Here is a 21,034-nt window from a genome sequence, read left to right as displayed (position 1 = left end):
CCAATTATCGGTGTGACGCCGGGGCACACGTGGCCGTTAGGTCACATCGACCTACCGGTCACCTTCGGTGGATCCGCCAACTTCCGCACGGAGCGGGTGAACTTCGATGTGGCGGACCTCAGTCTGCCCTACAACGCGGTCCTGGGGAGGCCCGCGTTGGTGAAGTTCATGGCGGCGGTCCACTACGCCTACCTACAGATGAAGATGCCGGGCCCCGGTGGCCCCATCTCTGTCCATGGCGACCTCAAAGTCGCGCTCGCCTGTCTGGAGCAGCGCGCGGACCACCTCGCCGCTGCATCCAAGCCCGAGGGTGGCGACGAGAGGCTTGGCGCCTCCGCCCCCGCCACCCCGAGGCAGCGGATGATCACAGGCGACGAGGTCCCGGTCAAGGAGGTTGCCCTGGGCGACGGCCCGTCCAAGACCACACGGATCGGTGGTCTTCTGGACGGCAAATAGGAAGACGCGCTCGTCTCCTTCCTGCGGGCAAACGCTGACGTCTTCGCATGGAGACCGGCGGATATGCCCGGGGTCCCCAGGGAGGTGATTGAGCACCGTCTCGCCGTGCGGCCGGGCGCAAGGCCGGTCCGGCAGAAAGTGCGGCGGCAGGCCCCGGAACGTCAAGCCTTCATCCGCGAGGAGGTGGCGCGACTTCTGGAAGCCGGATTCATCCGTGAGGTCATCCATCCGGAGTGGCTGGCGAACCCGGTGGTCGTTCCCAAGGCGAACGGCAAGCTTCGGATGTGTATCGACTACATCGACCTTAACAAGGCATGTCCTAAGGATCCTTACCCCCTGCCTCGCATAGATCAGATTGTCGACTCCACTGCGGGGTGCGACCTTTTGTGTTTTCTAGATGCATACTCTGGTTACCATCAGATTCGCATGGCTAGGGAGGATGAGGAAAAAACTGCGTTCATTACCCCCATAGGAACCTATTGTTATACGACAATGCCCTTCGGGTTAAAGAATGCAGGTCCTACTTTTCAACATACTACTCGAATTTCTTTGGGTAACCAATTAGGACGTAATGTTGAGGCTTATGTCGATGACTTGGTTGTAAAGACGCGCAACCAGGAAATGTTACTCTCAGATCTAGCGGAAACTTTTGAGAGTCTCCGCTCCGCCCGCATAAAACTAAACCCCGATAAGTGTGTGTTCGGTGTACCTGCGGGCAAGCTTCTAGGGTTCTTGGTCTCTGCCCGAGGCATTGAGGCCAACCCTGAGAAGATACGGGCTATAGAGCGGATGCGCCCCCCCAGCAAACTTAGGGATGTGCAATGCGTCACCGGTTGCATGGCCGCCCTAAGTCGGTTCATATCGAGGCTGGGAGAGAAGGCGTTACCCTTATTTAAGCTTCTCAAACGCTCCGGACCGTTTACCTGGACGGAGGAAGCCGAAAATGCCCTCACCCAGTTGAAGGCGTATCTAAGCTCTCCCCCAGTTCTGGTCGCCCCGGAGCCAGACGAGCCCTTGTTACTCTACTTAGCGGCGACCCCGCAAGTAGTTAGTGCGGCATTGGTTGTGGAGCGCGATGAGAACAACTCTCATTTCACGCTTCCCCACCCTGTGCCGACTTGGCCCGGGAGAGAGCAGGGAGGAGAGGCTCCCGAGCCGAACGGTGGCCCAAGGCCCCCGACGACCGGAGTTGGCCCTCTGCCCGCTTGTCAGACGGTGCTAGGAGCCCCCGACCCCCAGGAAGGCCCTGAGGCCACTGTGGGAAGGCCGCACCTATCGCCCTTCGACCCCGAGGCTAACCCTGTGCTGACCCGACCCGGGAAAGAGCAGGGAGAAGAGGCCCCCGAGCCGAACGGAGGCCTAAGGCCCCTGACGACCGGAGTTGGCCCTTTACCCGCTTGTCCGACGACGCCAGGAGCCCCCGACCCCCAGGACGGCCCCGAGGCCACTGTGGGAAGGCCGCCCCTGTCGTCCTCCGACCCCGAGGTCGTCGGCACAGAAGACAAGTGCGCCCCGCGAGGCTGCTTGGACGAAGAGTGCCCCAGGGATGCGGCCCCTAGCAAAGAGGATCGGCCCCACCGAAAGGTGCAGCGGCCCGTCTACTTTGTTAGTGAGGCCCTCCGGGACGCCAAAACCCGATACCCTCAGGCCCAGAAGATGCTTTACGCTATTCTGATGGCCTCGAGGAAACTGCGCCATTATTTCCAGGCGCATCGGGTCACTGTAGTTACGTCTTACCCCCTCGGTCAAATCTTGCATAATCGAGAGGGTACAGGACGGGTGGTGAAATGGGCAATCGAACTTTCTGAGTTCGATTTGCACTTTGAACCACGCCACGCTATCAAGAGCCAGGCCCTCGCCGATTTTGTGGCAGAGTGGACCCCGGCTCCCGAGCCCGTCTCGATCCCCGAGGCCAGCACGGACCCCTCGCAGCTGCCTCATACCGCCCACTGGGTGATGCAGTTCGACGGCTCCCTGTCTCTTCAGGGCGCCGGTGCGGGGGTCACGTTGACCTCTCCGAGCGGAGACGTCCTCAGATACTTGGTCCGCCTCGACTTTCGAGCGACCAATAATATGGCAGAATACGAGGGACTCCTTGCCGGACTCAGAGTGGCAGCTGGACTGGGGATCCGCCGCCTCCTGGTGTTAGGCGACTCCCAGCTGGTCGTTAACCAAGTCTGTAAGGAGTACCGGTGCTCTGACCCGCAGATGGACGCCTACGTGCGCCAAGTATGGCGTATGGAGCGCCATTTTGACGGGATTGAGCTTCGGCATGTGCCCAGACGGGATAACATGATTGCCGACGAACTCTCACGGCTCGCGTCCTCGCGAGCCCAGACCCCACCGGGCGCCTTTGAAGAAAGGCTTGCCCAGCCGTCGGCGCGACCCGACCCCTTAGGGGAGACGGATGCGCCTGACCGGCCCCCGAGGCCTGTCGGAGTCCAGGCCTCGGGACCCGAGGGGAGTGCTCCCAACTCCCTTAGATTGATTGCTTGGATCGCCGAGATCCAAGCATACCTCACAGATAAGACTCTACCCGAGGACCGCGAAGGGAGTGAACGCGTCCATCGCATCTCCAAACGCTACGTGCTGGTAGAAGGGACCCTCTATCGGCGCGCGGCTAATGGAATCCTCCTGAAGTGCATTCCTCGGGAACAAGGTGTTGTGCTTCTTGCCGATATCCATGAAGGCGAATGCGGAGCCCACTCCGCCTCGCGCACCTTGGTTGGTAAAGCTTTTCGCCAGGGTTTCTATTGGCCGACAGCTCTTAATGATGCGGTCGACCTGGTCCGGCGATGTAGAGCGTGTCAATTCCACGCCAAGCAAATCCATCAGCCGGCCCAGGCCCTGCAGACCATACCACTTTCGTGGCCATTTGCTGTCTGGGGACTCGATATCCTGGGACCGTTTAGGCGGGCCCCGGGCGGGTTTGAGTATCTGTATGTCGCGATCGACAGGTTCACTAAGTGGCTCGAGGCTTATCCGGTCGTCAAGATCGATAAGCACTCCGCACTTAAATTCATTAAGGGCATCACGGCCCGGTTTGGAGTGCCTAACCGTATTATTACGGATAATGGCACCCAATTCACTAGTGAACTCTTCGGCGACTACTGCGAAGACATGGGCATCAAGCTCTGCTTCGCCTCACCTGCCCACCCCAGAAGCAATGGCCAAGTGGAGCGCGCCAATGCGGAAATCCTCAAAGGCCTTAAAACCAAGACCTTCAACATACTCAAGAAGCACGGCAATTCATGGATCGAGGAGTTGCCAGCGGTGCTCTGGGCAAATCGAACTACACCAAGCCGAGCAACCGGGGAAACGCCTTTCTTCCTCGTCTACGGCGCGGAAGCGGTTCTCCCATCCGAGCTCACCCTGAGGTCTCCTCGGGCTACCATGTATTGCGAGGCTGATCAAAATCAGCTTCGCAGAGATGACCTCGACTACTTGGAAGAGCGAAGGCGGCGCGCGGCCCTCCGAGCCGCGCGCTACCAGCAGAGCCTGCGGCGCTACCATCAGCACCACGTCCGGGCCCGATCACTCTGCGTCGACGACCTCGTCCTACGCCGCGTTCAAACGCGTGCTGGATTGAGCAAGCTCTCACCAATGTGGGAGGGTCCGTATCGAGTGATCGGCGTCCCCCGGCCGGGCTCCTTTCGGCTGGCCACGGGTGACGGCACAGAGTTGCCTAACCCGTGGAACATCGAACACCTTCGTCGCTTCTACCCCTAAAGGGGGGATCGGGTGTCAGGTTTTGGGCTCGGGCCAACCCCGCACCCCCCTCGGGCGTGCAGGGTTGGCCGGGGGCTACCACATATGCATATTCTTATTTCTCTTACATCTGTATTTCAATAAAAGCAGTTTCAATTTCATTTCCTAAAGGCTGTATCTGTGCTGTTTTTTCCTTTTGAAGAATCTTGATTTGAAGTAGGTCACTCGTGCTCAGTCCTGCCCTCGGGGGCTCGGGTCGGCTAAAATCGCCAAACGGGGCCCAGAACCGAGCCGTGCCCCGAGGCGTGGTGAACTCCGGGGGGAATCGGCAAAAACCCACAATCGGGTCACCCATAACCCTCGGTCACCACGTTCCCGGCCTGGCCAGTCTCGACATGTGAATCTCCCCAGGCACTAGCCCCGACCCGCGCCTTTTGAGGACCAGAACCTGGGCACAAGCCCTTATTCAAGCTAAGACACAAAAGGACCACGGCACAGATCATCCTCATCTCATACTCACAGCAAGATGAAATTAACACAAAAATTTCTTCATTTTTGATTACAGATTAAGTTGATCTATACAAAAAAGAGGCCCAAAGGCCTTAGAAGAAAGAAAAGAAGAAAAAATTGAAGAATGGCGGGGGTCTGGGGGCTCAATCCGATGCGCCCGGATCGCCTGCCTCGACGTCACTGTCGTCTGCACCACCGGCATTGCTCTCCTCGTCGGAGTTGGGGACGAACGCAAGCCGAGGGGCCGAGCCCTCGAAGCTGTCGACGATATGGTCGGCGGCATCCCGGACCTGCGCGCGCGCGCGGTCCTCGGTCCCAGGAGGGAACTCATCCAGCGCCATCCATGGAGAGAAATTGGGGTCCCTGGCCTGGTAACTCGCCGGGACGAGCTCCACCGCTCCTTAGGCGAGGTCCCTCGAGGATGACTTAATTGTCTTCTCGAGCTCCTCGGGGAGCCGTTGGAGAGCCCCGGCCATCTTCGAGAGGCGCTGGGCGAGGCCTCCCTGGTTGTCGGCGTACTTTACGGTCCGCCCTCTCCAGAGGCCCACTTGCCGACCGGCGCAATCTAGGCGGGAGACGGCGTCCCAAAGCATGCCGGGCCCTACCTCGCCTGCCAAGCGGAGGGCTTCGACCTCCCCGGCGGACGAGTCCAGCGCGCCCTGCAGATCGGCGATGGTGCGTTCGGCAGCTGCGAGGCGGGTGGCTAAGTCGCTTTCGCCCGTGGCCGCCCTGCCGCTGCGCGCCCTCGCGTCCAGCTCCTTCGCCCGCGCCTCGAGCTCAGCGGCCCGTTGGTTCAGTACGGCCCTCTCGGCGCGGGCACCTTCCAGATTGCGGCGTGCCTGCTCCTCCTGCGCTGCCTCGCGGAGGGACAGGCTAACCGCCAGCTGTTGCGCCGCGGCCTCGGCCCCCTCGAGAGCTCGCTCCTGCTCGGTGAGCGCGTCCTCGCGGAGGCGGAGCGTGAACTCTTCTTCGGCGCAAGCAGCCTCGTGCGCCGCCAGCGTTGCTTCCCGGATGGTGACGGCGGCCTCGCGGTCCGCCAGATCCCTCTCCACGACGCAGGCGCGCTCTTCCAGCGCCATGGCGCGCGCCTCAAGGGCCTCTTCACGCTGCCGGGACGCCGCTTCGGTCTCCGCCGCCCGCTGTTCTCGGGCAGCGGCAGCGTCAAGCACCCCCTGGGCGGCGTCGAGCTTCTTCCTTAGCTCCGCCTCCCAGCTCCCGTATTGAAGGCGGAGGGTGTCCTGCGCCTCGTTCATCACGGTGGTGGCAATGAGGGCAGCCCCCCGCTCCTCCTCCACTTCCTTGGCGATCTCCGCCAGCACCTTCTTACGAGTTTCAAGCTCCGAGACGTGCCGGCGGTGAGCCTTACGGCCCACCTCCACCATGGCCTCCACCGAGTGTCGCCCCTCTTCGACACGCGCCCACGCGGCGTCGAGCTCCGCCCGCTCTGCCTGCAGGACCTCCACCTGGGCACTTAACCCATCCAACACCGTGGTGTTTGCGGCGGCCAAGGCCTGCAGAAGGGGCTCTGCGTTCAGTGGGGCGATAGAAGGCGTGGGGAAGAGCCGCCTTGGAGAGGATGCCACGCGGCTCGGGCCGCCAATGGAAGTGCCGGACTCGGGGATGTCCCCCGGACCCGGTTGGTCCTGAGCGTCGCCCGAGGGAGTGGGCCCAAGCGACGCGCCCGCAGCCTCGTCGCCAGCTGCCCCAGAAGTTGTCGCCTGAGCGTCGCCCGAGGGAGTGGGCCCAAGCGACGCGCTCGCGGCCTCGTCGCGAGCTGCCTCGGAAGTCGCCATCGCCTCGTCCTGGCGAAATCCGACTTCCTCCCGAGCGGCTTCCCCGGCCTGGCGGGCCCGGGTGGCCTCCTCCCGAGCGGTTTCCTCGGCCTGGCGAGCCCGGGCGGCCTCCTGGGCGGCCTCCTCGGCTTCCCGTAGGCGATCTGCGGCCTCTCGCCGGTCAGATTCCCGCCTGAGGGCCTCTGCGGCCGCCGGATCCTCGGCCTCAGACTGGCCGGACTTGGAATGGCGGGAGGGACGCGACGGGATCTCGCTGAAACAAAAGAAAAAACCAGAAGACGAACAAGATGGGTGAGTGAAAACTCGCGTTGAGAGAATGAATACAGCCACGATGGGTGAGAGACGAACCTGCGAGGGGGTCGGTTAAACGACCACTTTGGAGGGGAAATGAGGTTTCCCCGAGATGGTTCTGTCTCCCCCATCTTGCGGGGCCGCTTCTTCTTGCGCTCCCCCTCGGGCTGCGATGTTGGCGCGGCCCCCTCCGGGCGCCTGCTGCTGGCACGCGCCGCCCCGCCCCCTCGGGGAGGAGATGGGGGAGGTGTTCCTCCCTGCTTCCTCTTCCCCCGGGCGTCGGCAGGGCGGCTGCTCCCCGGACCCCTGTCACGGGACCCAGAAGCACGACCCCCTCTCGGGGTAGATTGTTCCCCCCTGCGGCTCCCGCCTGCGCCGTCGTGGCCCTTTGGAGCTCGCTCCTCTGAGGCCCCGACCGCCATCATAATGGTCAGGATGGAGGCGCGGTCTGGATCACTGCAGAGGGGGAGGATTTCTTGGGGAATGAGGGCCGCCTCTACGGAGTTGAGATTCAGCACCCGTTGGACCAATATCTTGAAGTCCTCAGGAGCCCAGTCCCATCTCACTCCCTGGTGGGTCCTCGTGAAGTCTTCGGACCCGGTGTACTCCCAGGCGCCCCGAGCGCGTCGCTGGAGCGGCGCAATCCGACGACGGAGGTAGTCACCGTACACCATGGCCCCTGTGAGCCCCTGGGATCGCAGGCCCGCCAGGCGGTCGAGGACGGCGTCATAGCCATCCCCCAGATCTACCGGCGCCCGCCAGCTGGAGGCCTGCGCCGGGGGCTGGCTCGGAAGTCGGAGGCGCGCTTCGTCGGCGAGGGGAGTGTAGAACCAGTCGCTCTTCCAGTCGTCCCACTTCTTGCGGAGGGCGCAGGGGATGTAGCGGTTCAGCACCGGCCCCCGTGGCTGGAAGTAGCAGCCACCGACTACCGATGGCGGCGACACCGACTGCACGGTGAAGAACCACCGGAACAGCCGAAGAGATGGGCGCACCCCAATGAACATCTCGCACAGATGCGCGAAGATGGCCAATGTCATCACCGCGTTGGGGGTGAGGTGCGCCATCTGGAGATCGTAGAACTCCAGAACATCCATGAAGAAAGAAGAAAATGGTGGAACCAGCCCTGCCATTGCAAAGGGGAGAAAGAAGACGGACCGCCCCGGGTAGTCTGGCGCCGGGCGTCCCTCGCCCAGCGTGACTATCTCCCGGCCGGTGGCAGACTCCGGCATGAAGCGGCGCGGCAGCCCAGCCTGCCTCTCGCTCACGATCCGGGAAGGCGGCAGCACGCTACCATCGAGCAGAGCGGAACCCCGTGCCATGGCGCCGGAGGAAGAGAAGATTAAGAGCGAGCGCGTGTGGCGAAGGTAGGGCACAGGAAAGAAGGAGTTAGGGCGCAAGCGGCGAAGACAAGGGGAATAATGGCGAAAGGAAGGAAACAGATCCCTTCCTCAGTGCCTTTATACTCTTGCCAACGCTGTGCCCGGCTCCTCGCTTCTCGCGCCCACTATTTCGCCCCCTCGTTTCTCGCGCCCACGCTTCCACTAATCCCATTCGCCCGCGTGCGGCGCATGAGGTGGGTATGCGGTTGTGGCAGTCGAGATAGATCATATCGTGCGCGCGTTAATTACGCTCGCCGACCGAAGCGACGTTACCATATCTTCAGACGAAACGAATCGCCATGTCCAGATTCGTGTGCTACTCAAGTAATGTGGCAGTCTTGAAGAGACCGCTCATTGTTGACAGCCGAGTTACCATTGCCGATGTGCGTGGTTTGTGACCGTTGGGTTTCTGCCCAATTGTGGAGACCGGTCCCACCTGTCACCAGGTCTTAGGAGTGGCGTCACGCCCGACCGTTTCCCTTAAAGAAGGCGATCGCCCTGGCATAACGCCGGGGGCTACTGTCGGTGACATGGGATCAGGAGTATCATGACTAGAGGTTTGAGGCAGACACAATCGCACACGTGGCCTGGTACCCCCGAGGGACGTTGGGCCTGAGGGTGATGCGTTCGCCCTCCTCTTAGTCCCCCCGAGGGGGTCGGGCCGCACCCCCCTCGGCCCCGAGGGCCGAGGCGCCCCGACCCCTCGTGGGTTTTTGCTCCGCGTGTATGGGTTAGGTGAGCACAGTGGGGCTCACCTAACTACATTTATTGCGGTTTGACTGAGCGTGTCACGCCGCATGTAACGCAGTGCAGTGCACTCGTTTATCCGGTCTATGACCAGTCACAGACCGGTCAGATCGCGGGTTAGGTGGCGACAGGCGATCTGACGCACGCCTCGCCCCATCCCGTCAGGACGAGGGCTTCTAGGCGCTCGTCCCCAGCTGGAGCTAGCGTGTTGCCTCCCAGAGATGGCACGTTAGTCATCTGGTCAGATATATGCCAGGCTTCATCCTAACCATTACAGGCAAGATGTTGTGTGAAGAAGGGCGAGCATGTAGAATGCTAAGCTGACACGTGGTGGACAAGAATGACCGACGTGACTGGTCTGATACCGGTCATGTCGTCAGCAGACAGCCACGATTCCACGTCGCACCAGCTCCCGGCGAAAGTGGAGGTAGTTGTGAGCCGTCTCATCAGATGGTGACTCGGACGGCAACTATACAAATCTCCGTCCATTTATGAAAAGGTGGGGTAAGTCCCCACAAAAAAGAGAGAAATGGTGCATGTGGTATCCCCTTAAGATATAAAAGGAGGACCTTGCCCACTTAGATGGGGGACTGGACTTTTCCAGATTAGAAACCCAAAACAAGGGAGAGGCTGGCTGATACTTTGTAGCTCCTTCATACACAGATCTCCCAAAACACAGGAGTAGGGTATTACGCTTCTCAGCGGCCCGAACCTGTATACATCGCCCGTGTCTTGTGTGTTTCCTGTCTCGCGAGCCTTCCACATACAGAGTGCTTAGAATCTCTCCCTGAGCCCCCGGCCGAACCGGCAAAGGGGGGCCTGCGCGGTCTCCCGGTGAGGAGCCCCACGCTCCGTCATAGTCTAAATGTGATATCATCGAGTCTTCTCAGGTTGGACTGAGGGGAAAAAAATTCACATATTGGCATTGAACATGCAGAAAATATATAATGAAAATCTGAAACTATTGTAAGATGAGAAAACATAAGTATGAGATTTATTCGCGTTATCATGAGTTAAATTTTTACCTCCTATAAAACTTTTCAGGTTTTCATTACATATGTTTCTACGAGACCATCCACATGGGCATGATATATACACACAGGCACGCCCATTTGGCTAGCTTGGTTTTGTCTCTGACTACCTCAAATATGGCATAACTCGTCTAAGTACGACATCGTCAAATTTTCTCAACTTGAACTAGAAAAGGAACACGCACAACTATGACCATTGGGCCCAGAGGGCTTTTCTCTGGCCACTTCAACATGACATGACGATTGTGTAAGGCCTGTTTAGATCCCACCCCAAAACTTTTCACCATGTCACATCGAATGTTTGAACACCTGCATGAAGTATTAAATATAGGCTAAAAATAACTAATCGCACAGATTGTGACTAATTTGCGAGACGAATCTTTTAAGCCTAATTGCTCCATATTTGACAATGTGGTGCTACAGTAAACATTTGCTAATGACAGATTAATTAGGCTTAATAAATTCGTCTCGCGGTTTACTAACGGATTCTGTAATTAGTTTTTTTTATTAGTGCCCGAACACCCCATGCGACACCCTATATAATACCCTATGTGACACGCCAAAACTTTACACCCCTGGATCTAAACACCCTCTAAATATGCCATCTTCAGTCTTATTGGCTTGGACAGGAAACAGGAGAGAACATCGGCTCCACACGTTGGCAAAAAAACTATAGTAGCTTCAGAGAAGGAAAAGAACATAAGCCAATCCGTGTAAGCACAAAAATGTGTGAATAGACACAGTTATAAAGCTTGAGTGATCTTAGGATTAAACTTTGAGCAATTTTATAGTCCTTGAGGAGATACCAAGTAGTACCACCTTTTTTTTATTGTAAATTTGGTATCTCATAGGTACCTCATGGTACCTCCTAAAGGATGGTAAAATTGCTCTTAAATTTTAGTGTAAAATCATGCTCTCGGTACCTTCAGTAAATTTTGGTGTCTTTCAAGGACTGTAAAAATTCTTATAATCTTGTCTCATGTCATCTCAAGATAACATTATCAACCAATCGTGTCAACACAACATCAGTAAGTCATCTTGACTTGGACTAGAATCATTCAAAAGTGATAGAGAAGCGCGAGATGCATGATTGCCATGTCATGCTCAGAGAGTTACAATATTGCCTAACTTGATAAGGACGAGATATGGATCTGCTGCATATTGTACAAGTATGTCATAAATGAGAATTCTTTGTGCCATGTCAAAGTGCGAACTTTCGCTCGAAATAATAAGGCTAATGTGACAAACCTCCAAAATATAAATGTGGGGTGGACATGGTAATGCTTCATGTGTGGCTTTCCCTTACTACAAGTAGTAAAGTGGAGGACGGATATGCATAAAACCATGTTATAGAGATGGACTACATAATTAATACGCACACATATTTACTTAATTTAGACATACAACAACATATAATTGAACGAGTAGAAGACATAAACACAAAAAGACATAGCAAATAAGGTGAGACATTATGTAGACAACAACGTGTAACCTCCTAAGACGTCTTTAAACAATGACACATAATTAGCCTAGCGGATTGAAGACATAAACTCAAGGATTTCATGAATTTATGATATTGAGGTGAGAATTACACTGCAGAAAAACACAACGTGCAAGACCTAGAAATGGAATTAATTAGTTAATGCCATTTCTGAGTGGAAGTGTTTTTACCTAAACCAGCTTCGAGTGCCAGGTTTAATTGTGATACTAAAACCTAGCTTAAAGCTAGTATTAACAATTTGCTGTTTTGTAGAATATGATCTCACACGAATATTAAAATCAAAACAACCGGCCGGCCTACATAATATCACACGACGTCGGTCTATATAGCTAGCAGCATATATAGGGTACGGCCCTAGAGCTAGTTAGGCAAACCACCCCTCTCTTGTATATATCATAAAGTTTTACTGTACACGTACGCTTTTTAATTTGTTCCCCTCACAACAACTTGTTGGTTGTTGCAGAGCTAGCTCTACAACACAATGCAAATGTTCCGATAGAGGATGTGTTTTCGAAGAAAGAAATGTGCCGAGGATATATCATGGTAGGGGGTTAGGCACGGTTCCCTGTTGCCCCGGTTTCTGCATGCCACACCTCTCCAACTAATCTGTGTTCATGCATGGGGAGAGTATGTGTTAGTCTCTCCCAACTTGCACGGTCGCAACGTACGTACGGGGCGCGTCATTAGTTTACTACATACGGAACGGAAGCAACACAACGCCTTGAACGCCGCAATCCATCGTCAGAAAAACACGGCTAGCTAGCTACTAGCTAAGCTGATGTACGTGCCTCCAACCGGGAGTCCGGCACGGACGACGGCTTCTCCCTGCCTCCCCTCCATGCATATGTTGGTACCCTCTGTGAGACTGCGACAGTGACGACGACGACGACGAGGTATGTATAGTAGTATGTAGTAGCTAGCGTGCGTAACAAACCTAACCCCCCTCGTAGTCGTACGTGTGCGGCTGGGTGTGCGTGATGAAATTCCAAGCCCGGCCATCGGCCGCACATACACGTACGAGTACGCGCGCGCGCGACCGACCGTCCGACGTCCCACCATCCGCGCGCGGGCGGCGGCGCGCGGATTCGCGGGTCGCGGCCATAGGCGTTGATTCGCGGGCCTTTCGCCCACGGCAAATTGCCAAGTTGCGCGCACGCATGCCTAGCCTCGCCTGCCCTAGCCTACGCGCGCGTGCTAGCATAGTCGCGCTCCGATCCCGGACGGACGTATAGCATGACAATGAAGAAAATCTGCAGGACGTAACGCAGGAATGCAGGATGCGGGCAACCGGCAACACAACAGCACGCGCGTCGCGTTGCATGCGGTTCGGGGCGATCGAGCTAGCGAGGCGCCGCGACCAGCAGTTCAAGAGAGTATGGGTGTGTTTAATTAGTTAACGCTAAAATTAAAAGTTTGATTGAAATTAGAACGATGTGACAGAAAAGTTAAAATTTTATGTGTAGAAAAGTTTTGATGGGATGAAAAAGTTAAAAATTTAAAGAAAAAATTGGAACTAAATCAGGCCTACGTACACGGACCTAACACGGTCGACAGCCGGTGTTTCTAGCTGTACGTTACACGAGTTGACAGATGACAGCCAGAGCCTGCATGCAGCTTCGTCCTTGGCTGACAAAAAGATCCGGGCATCCAGCTAGCCTGCGCCTCTCTTCTTCTAAGTGCAAGTATAATAGTAAGGTATAAGCCGGCTAAATGCTGAGGTGGAGAAGAAAGAGAGGAGAGAGAGGAAAAACGGGCTGTAAATTTATAGCCGGCTTGGACACAAAAACTAAAAAACTCTACGAGAAAGACAAGTGGGCCATGTATTAATTGTAAATAACTAACTATTATATGGGCAGGCTGAGAGAAGGCTAAAAAAACCTTATAGCCAACAGGTCGGCTGTATTATTAACCTTTGCTCTAACCGTGGGACATGCATGCATGTGTCATGTGTGTTTGAATCGGTCAGGTGCTGCCAAATGCACGTACTACGTATATATACACTGTACTGAACGGCGAAGGAGATCAGGGATCATGCATGAGTTGGTGAGCTGAGATACATAAAAATCTTCGATCGATCGCCCATTAATTCAATGATAGACTGGCATGCCGGAGCTACCATATAGCGCGCGTGTGTGTCTATATAGCGCGTGTATGTATGTATATGTAGCTAGCTAGACTAGAAGTTAGGTATTTTTGGACTAAAATCTACCTTGAAAACAATACTTCCATAATGTGTTGAACGTTGACTAATTAACATGTTATCGTGATAGATAGAAACTTGTGCTCAAATTTTTTTATGCAAATTTAAACAAAAGTCAGTATCAAAACATATGTACTCCCTCCATCCCTAAATGTTTGACGCCGTTGACTTTTTAAAATATATTTGACCGTTTGTCTTATGAAAAAAATTAAGTAATTATTAATTTTTTCTATCATTTCATTCATAATTAAATATATTTTTATGTATACATGTAGTTTTACATATTTTACAAAAGTTTTTGAATAAGACGAATAATCAAACATATTTAAAAAGATCAACGGCGTTAAATATTTAGAAAAGGAGGGAGCATATACGACCAGGGTTCGTTACGCTGTGATTGGAGTACACATGTTAACATGAGTAAAAAAACTGAAAAAGGTCTACTAACGACTACTTACCAAATGTACAAACTGCTTAATGCAGTGAAATGGACATATATCTATGTGTACTGTATATGCAAGATAACTGACATGTGACACAAATATATTAGTTGAAAACCCGACAAAATTCCAGAGAAATGGATCGACGACCTATTCTAGAGGACGACTTTTGAACTATTTAAGAATGCGAGAGCGACTGTTAACTCACACCATCCCACAGCTTCTTATGTCCACATTGCTAGGGGAAGATTGACGATTATTAATGCTACAAGAGTGGAAGTTTTCTTCCTTTGCCAGATTGCTAGAGTGTCAACATTACGATCGAGTACCAATTCAATCATATGACCCTGAAAAATGAGCCGTTCCAGCCCCTTGTTTTTTCACTTCCCATCAATGGTTATTAGCACTTATTAGTAGTAGATTGCTGGTTGCTATCAAATAGTAGTACAGTACGAGGGATAATTATTTGCAGCCTCTTAGAGCAAGTTTAATAGTATAGCCCACTACTAACTGCAATTCACCTATAACCAATCTAGTAGCCAATTCATATAATAATTGCTTACTATACTATCAATATATAGTCCCACCTGTCATATATACACACTGTGTCTTGGAGTCCGCTAGTTACAGATCTGTAGCCCGCTACTCTTCTCTCTTATCTTTTATCTCATTAAAAATATATTTATAGTCGGCTAATAGTTTGCTATTGTACCTGCTCCTATGCATGCATGCTGCCTGCCTACCCAACTGCTAGGACATTCTGCTAGCTATAGCTAGCTGATCCACACTATTAGCATCATTGGGCAATTTTAAGCTAGTCGAACTGCGGTGTTGGGTAACCAACCACACGAAGAATTTGCATCTTTTAGATTGAGCTCTCGAAAAGCTTCTCGATCGATTTTAGAATAGCCGTTCACATATCAATTTGCATGCGCCTCAAAAGATACAGTACTACTACGCGCAACTGTGTACCAAACGAATTGAAGGTAGCAGAAGAGGTCAACGGCCGGATTCCACGACCATGAATGATCAAGTGGGTTAATTTATGGTTGCAACGGAAGAATATTCAAGCAAGCCTGTACTTCTGAAATTGGAAAGTAAACGCCACGGGTCATCGCCTGAACCAGTCAAGCAGTGTTGCTGCAGCCTGCAGATCAGTTTACCCATGAATATATACAGCGCAACGACAGCCGTACTATAGTTTGTCCACAGTACGCTGGATTTTTTTTTTCTAATCTTTAGTTTTAAAGATAAATATATCCAAAACTTATTTATAAGATCTGCACCTTTTGACCGAACTAGCGTGCTAAAACAATATTATATCATACTAGTTTGATTGGCATGGCAGTATTATTTGACCACGCCAATATAACCGGCGTGACTAAAAGAGTTTAGATTTTTAAAATTAGTTTTATGAGGGTTTATTTTTAAAATAAAAAAGTTTCAGACAATAAAAAAAACATTCCAGTATGCTGAAGGTTGACGTTTTTCAAATTTTCGGGTGTACCCATGGTTTCTGGTAGTAGGATGTATGTTCAAATTAAATTTAAATTCAAATTCTGTGAAAATATGTCCAGAATTGAACTGTTCAAACTATCCAAAATTTGGGTCCCCCGATATTAGAATTTATATATAGCATGTATTCGCAATGTGCTAAGTTTATGCATCTCTGCTCCTTGATTAATTAGTCAACGTACGAGCCAGGGAGCATAATTAACCTAGCTATAGCTAGCTAGATGGCGAGCCAGGGAGTATGGTGCAGAAGCCAGAAGTCAATCGCGAGCATGCAGCGGACGAGCTAATCAAGTCATGCCCAGTTCCCTCGACGTCGTATTTCTCCATAAAAAAAAACTTAAGGATGTGATACGTTAATGAATTTGAATAGGGGTTATCCAGATTCATTATAGTAAAATATGTCCTACTTCCTTCGTTTCACAATGCAAGTCATTCTAACATTTCCCACATTTATATTGATGCTAATGAATCCATACATATATATCTATTTAGATTCATTAGCATCAATATGAATGTGAAAAATGCTAGAATGACTTACATTGTGAAACGGAGGGAGTATCTTTAACTAGGTTGAGTTTTTTTGGATGGATAGAGTAGACGCCTACTCCGGTGTTAGTACGGTGGAGTAGGGGACAGGTTTTACTTATCGCACGATAATCGCGCGATTATCGTGGTTATCGCGCTTATCGTGGGGTACGGTAGGGGAAACCGGCGATATAGTTTGGATGAATTTTGACCGAATTCAAAATTCCGGAAAAAAATTGAAAAAAACTGAAAAAATTCATGGATGTAGTTCTTGATTTGTAATTGCCAATTGTGAAGAATTTTTTTGAAATAGAGTAAGCTAAATTCAAATTTGAGGGTAAAACCAAAAATGGTTTACAAATTGAAAAAGGAAGAGAATATTAGGCCTTAAGTATCCTACATATTCTTCCAATTATTCTCAATTTCTAGTTTTCTACACATATTCAACCGTATTTTTGATTTTTTTACCCTATTTATTTTACATTTACATCTTTCAGCTATACAGCCCGCGATAACCGTGCGAATATCATGGTTATCGCGGTAAACCGTGCGATTATCGCGGTGAAACCACGAAACCGCTGAGTTTTGAATTCGAATTTTTGGATGTGATTTTTGTGCGATTTTAGACGATTATCACGCGATTATCACGGTTATCGCGCTACCGCGGGGTGGTGATAACCCCGGCCCAAGCGATAAGGTAAACCCTGGTAGGGGCACGATCGACTGAATTGAAAGCTCTGTACATGACGTTTGCTGCTCCGCGAGCTGAATCTTGCACGCTGCCACGCGCAAGTTGATCTGTGTTCGTGCTTAGCTTGCGCGCGCGAACACTTGACCCGGTCCTCGTCTTCGACGTTTAGACCGATGGACGGACCCCGACGATCAGTTGATGATCGATCGATCGGTAGAGAAAATATATTATACTCTCTCCGTCTCTAAATATTTGACGCTGTTGATTTTTTAAAATATGTTTGACCGTTCGTCTTATTCAAAAACTTTTATGAATATTATTCAAGAACTTGACTAGTAGTAGTATATTTAACGATGAATCAAATTATAGGAAAATAATTAATAATTACTTAAATTTTGAATAAGACGAACGGTCAAACATATTTAAAAAAATCAACGACGTCAAATATTTAGGAACGGAGGGAGTACAACACACGAAGTGAATGTTGTATCTACATTTATACTATATTTTTTTAAAAAAAAATCATACAATACAAACGTATCTCGGCAAAAGTCGAGTCACTCTCTAATATTCTCCACGGGTAAATCCTCTTGCGTGTGGCGTCCGGACTTTCCGATCATGCGTGCATCGATCGATCGGTTGCATGGTCACTAGCTCTCGATCCCGAGAACCCGGGCGTTTAATTGGTCAGTCATCAGTGTGTGTTAGGAACGTACGTAGTTGTCCGAGTACTAATTATTACTAGCTCGATCGGAGCTTAGCTGCTACTGTACGATGGAGTGCGATGTGTGGTTCCGATCGAATAGGCTCGTGTTGCTTCCTTCTCTCTCACCTGCGCACACGTACTGTACATATATACGCCCCGGCCCGGCCCCTAGCTAATACCTGCAGCTGTGTGTAGTATATATAGAGCCGTTTGTGCGTAGCTCGGTCGATCGTATCCATCACGATTCACAAGGCAGTTAATTTGATCTTGGTTTTTCGAGCTCTAAAACTGCTGATCGATTCAATACTCAGTAGCTAGCTAGCTATAGCCACCTAATTCATCGCCACGTACAAACGGACATCTGCTTTCTGAAACTGTTTCTGTTGATAGCCGGTGATCATAACAGCGCAGATAAACGTACGGCTTCCAAATGAAGGTAAGAAAAATCGGTCTCCGATGAACTCCATCTCCTCTGAACATTCTGACGCAGAGAGATCAAGTGGTACTGCAGAAGAAGAAACGAGAAATGATCTCGTTTAATTTCTTAATACATATATGGTCGTTCTTTGATTTGTATTGCGCAGCAAAAGATCGTGATCAAGGTGTGCGCGCCGTGCGAGGGGTGCCGGGCGAAAGCGCTGGAGGTGGCGGCGAGGGCGGCGGACGGGGTGATCTCGCTGGCGATCACCGGCGACGACAGGGACAAGCTGGAGGTCGTCGGAGTCGGCGTCGACGTGACCCGCCTCGTCATCTGCCTGCGCAAGAAGGTGTGCTACGCCGAGATCCTGCTGGTGGAGGAGGAGAAGGAGGAGGAGGAGAAGAAGGAGCCGGAATGCAAGCCGTGCTACTGGCCTCCCTACTGGTGCCCGCCGCCGGAGGATCCGACTTGCAAGCCGTGCTACCCTCGCTACAGCTACGCGCCGCCGCCGCCGGCGGTCGTCGTCTGCGACGAGCCCAGCGCCTGTTCCATAATGTAAAAAAGGAAAAAGAAATTAAAGAAAAAAAAAGAGATTTGAAGGAAGAGACGTCTCTTCAAGCACTTTTTTAAGAAGAAATTGTGAACGTGTTAAGGATATTGAACACAAGATATTGAGATTGAAACCACACGACCCTTATATTACCACTGTACTATCAAGTGCACCTCTGTTCCATCACGTAGATTAGTCACTCAACTAAAACCGGCGAATATATATACCTTACATGCATCGGTTGTAAAAACTAATGCTGCTTAATTTCATGGTGCTAGACCAAAACCTGTACACATGAGGATTTTAGAATCGGCACTAACGAGGTTTCTTTGCTAGTGCATCATGTTGTGTAAGCAGAGAGACGTTAACATACTTGCGGTTGCAATTGGGTTGCCACGAAATACCTTTTACCTATATTGATAGTATTTTGTTACAAATAACATTACCAGTAAATTATTGAATTTTTAATATTTACAGAATACTCCGCTTAGTTCTATTAACCGCTCATCACGTAAACATAGAGACGACATTGAACTTATAACCCAACAAGATGTTAACATGTTTTACAGAGATGTTTCTAATTAAATGGCGTCTTACTCATTTGGGGAAAAAAATAAATGACGTTTTGTTGTTCATCATTCACTTGTTCTATACTCCAAATGTTAGCTAATTTTCTAGCCTGCTAGTGAGTTTTTTTTTATAGTTTACGCTACTAGAATAGGAATACCAAAATAACCCCTTAGACTTACGGCAAACGTGATATGATAAACTTAGCCGTCAACCAAATAGCCCCTCACAGTACAATGGAACAAGACCGATGGACTTTATTTAATTTGCATATCGATCGGAGTTATGTGGCTACTGAGAACGGACATCAAAAGTGGGTAGATGTCTCTATTTACGGTAAAACATGCATGAATCTTTGATATCATTATCCTAACACTTAAAGTTTGACTAATTAAAGCTTTAGTCAACTGGCTAATAAATATCTTTTCTGACATAGTACTCCCTTATTAATCCCTGGCCTGGCTAGTGGGCTGTCTTGTCCCATGGGCCCAAATCAACTTCCTGGACCACCCCAGTGCCCCACGCGGTCGCGACGAAGTCGGCCTCTCCCGCTGCTCTTGCCCCTTCTCGGCCGGCGCCGCGGTTCTTTCAAGATCTAGGTTCGAAAGAGGCTGTGTTTGTGCTCAGGTATTTACCTTGAATTTTTGCTATATATGTTCGTCCTTTCCAATAATCACATGTCTTTCCTTGAGAAATACAGTAAAACTGCTGTGCATGCTTAGTTTCTGTTCCTTTTTTTTTTTGGAACGAATCGACTTAGTTTCTGTTCTAGAAGAGAACTGAGAAATTAAGGAAGAAAATTGTTGTGCTCCGGTCACATTCTTCTGTCGTCAGCTCTTTGATTTAGTGTCCATCTTTGTCTTGCTTTGTTTCAATCATGTGGGAGAAAAGGTGACACGGATATCACTGCCAAATTAAGCAAGATGTCATATTCTTCTAACCTAAGGTTTAATTTGGTAACCTCCTTGAAAAAACTTCTTTTAAAATAATTGTAAGCATAAGGGCATGTTCAATGGTAAAGATGAGTATGGTCTCTTAAACAATACAAGATTATTTAGAGGCCGTGTCTGTACAATAGTTGAGACGATAAAGACTCTAATCATTAACTCAAAAATATTATTTTTGTTAATATTCTTTCCATTCTTTTACCCTCATGCAACCATATTTCCATATTATAGTGATTAAAAGTCGTTGTTAAGCCGTTGTCATGCATAAGAACGATGTTTTATCTCTCCTTTTTCTCTTTCTTCCATGTCAACAAGTATTCCTAATTAGCAACGCAAAGAGACCACTGTTGACAACCATTGTACATGCCATAACAAGTGAAATCCTACAAATAAAAAACAAAAAGAGAAACGACTGAAAGTTATTTTTATTCGAACCAGATGTCCGGTTGTTTGAACCATATTTTAAGTCCTCATATTACAAAACTGAGAATAAATTGAGGTGGCTGCCAAACTTGTAGCTTAGCATGTAATTTCTGGCATGAAGAATCAAGTAGGAAGGGCAGAATTGATTTTTTTTCTGTGATAGATTAATTAATTGAGGAAAAAAAACTACCAGAAGTTGTTAGGAAAATGTATCAATAATAATCGAATAGGAGCATTGAAAAAGATCTCATTTCTCTAATACCTTAAATCAATATCGGTAAATCCAATCTCTCTAATTTTCTCTTTATAGAAGAAAGACCATTGTATTTATAATGACCTCACTTTTTGACAGAAAACCAAGCAAGTAAAATCCTCTGCTAATTTCCAAGTACCATAAGACATCTTTACGATGTCACATGTGCATATGCAAGTTGCACAACACAGTAAATTAAACAAACCCAAAGGTGGACCTACATTATTAGGCTATATGATGTGCAGGCTGATACTGGCCGTTTGGGTTTCCGTTTTCAATATTAGACGACATTATTCGATAATTAAAGTTTCAGGTATTTCAAATCTGATACCCGCATCCACGTGACATATACCAGACATTTTCGTTTTTGATACCACGGTTTT

The 21,034-nt window shown here is 50.1% G+C and overlaps 1 protein-coding gene across 1 annotated transcript; it reads left to right on the top strand.

The window, feature by feature from the left end:
* Positions 1-17,665: 17,665 nt before the first annotated feature.
* LOC9266035 (heavy metal-associated isoprenylated plant protein 47) lies at positions 17,666-18,608 on the top strand. Its single transcript, XM_015779090.3, has 2 exons — positions 17,666-17,929; positions 18,078-18,608. The coding sequence occupies exons 1-2, from the start codon at positions 17,924-17,926 to the stop codon at positions 18,468-18,470; spliced, it is 399 nt and encodes a 132-aa protein (XP_015634576.1). The 5' UTR covers positions 17,666-17,923; the 3' UTR covers positions 18,471-18,608.
* The last annotated feature ends 2,426 nt before the right edge of the window (positions 18,609-21,034 follow it).

This window comes from Oryza sativa, chromosome 4, assembly GCF_034140825.1.
Source record: "Oryza sativa Japonica Group chromosome 4, ASM3414082v1".
In the NCBI taxonomy this organism is placed as follows: Eukaryota; Viridiplantae; Streptophyta; class Magnoliopsida; order Poales; family Poaceae; genus Oryza; species Oryza sativa.
The sequence above is the reverse complement of the archived record's forward strand: the minus strand, read 5'-3'. Positions and strand labels throughout refer to the sequence as shown.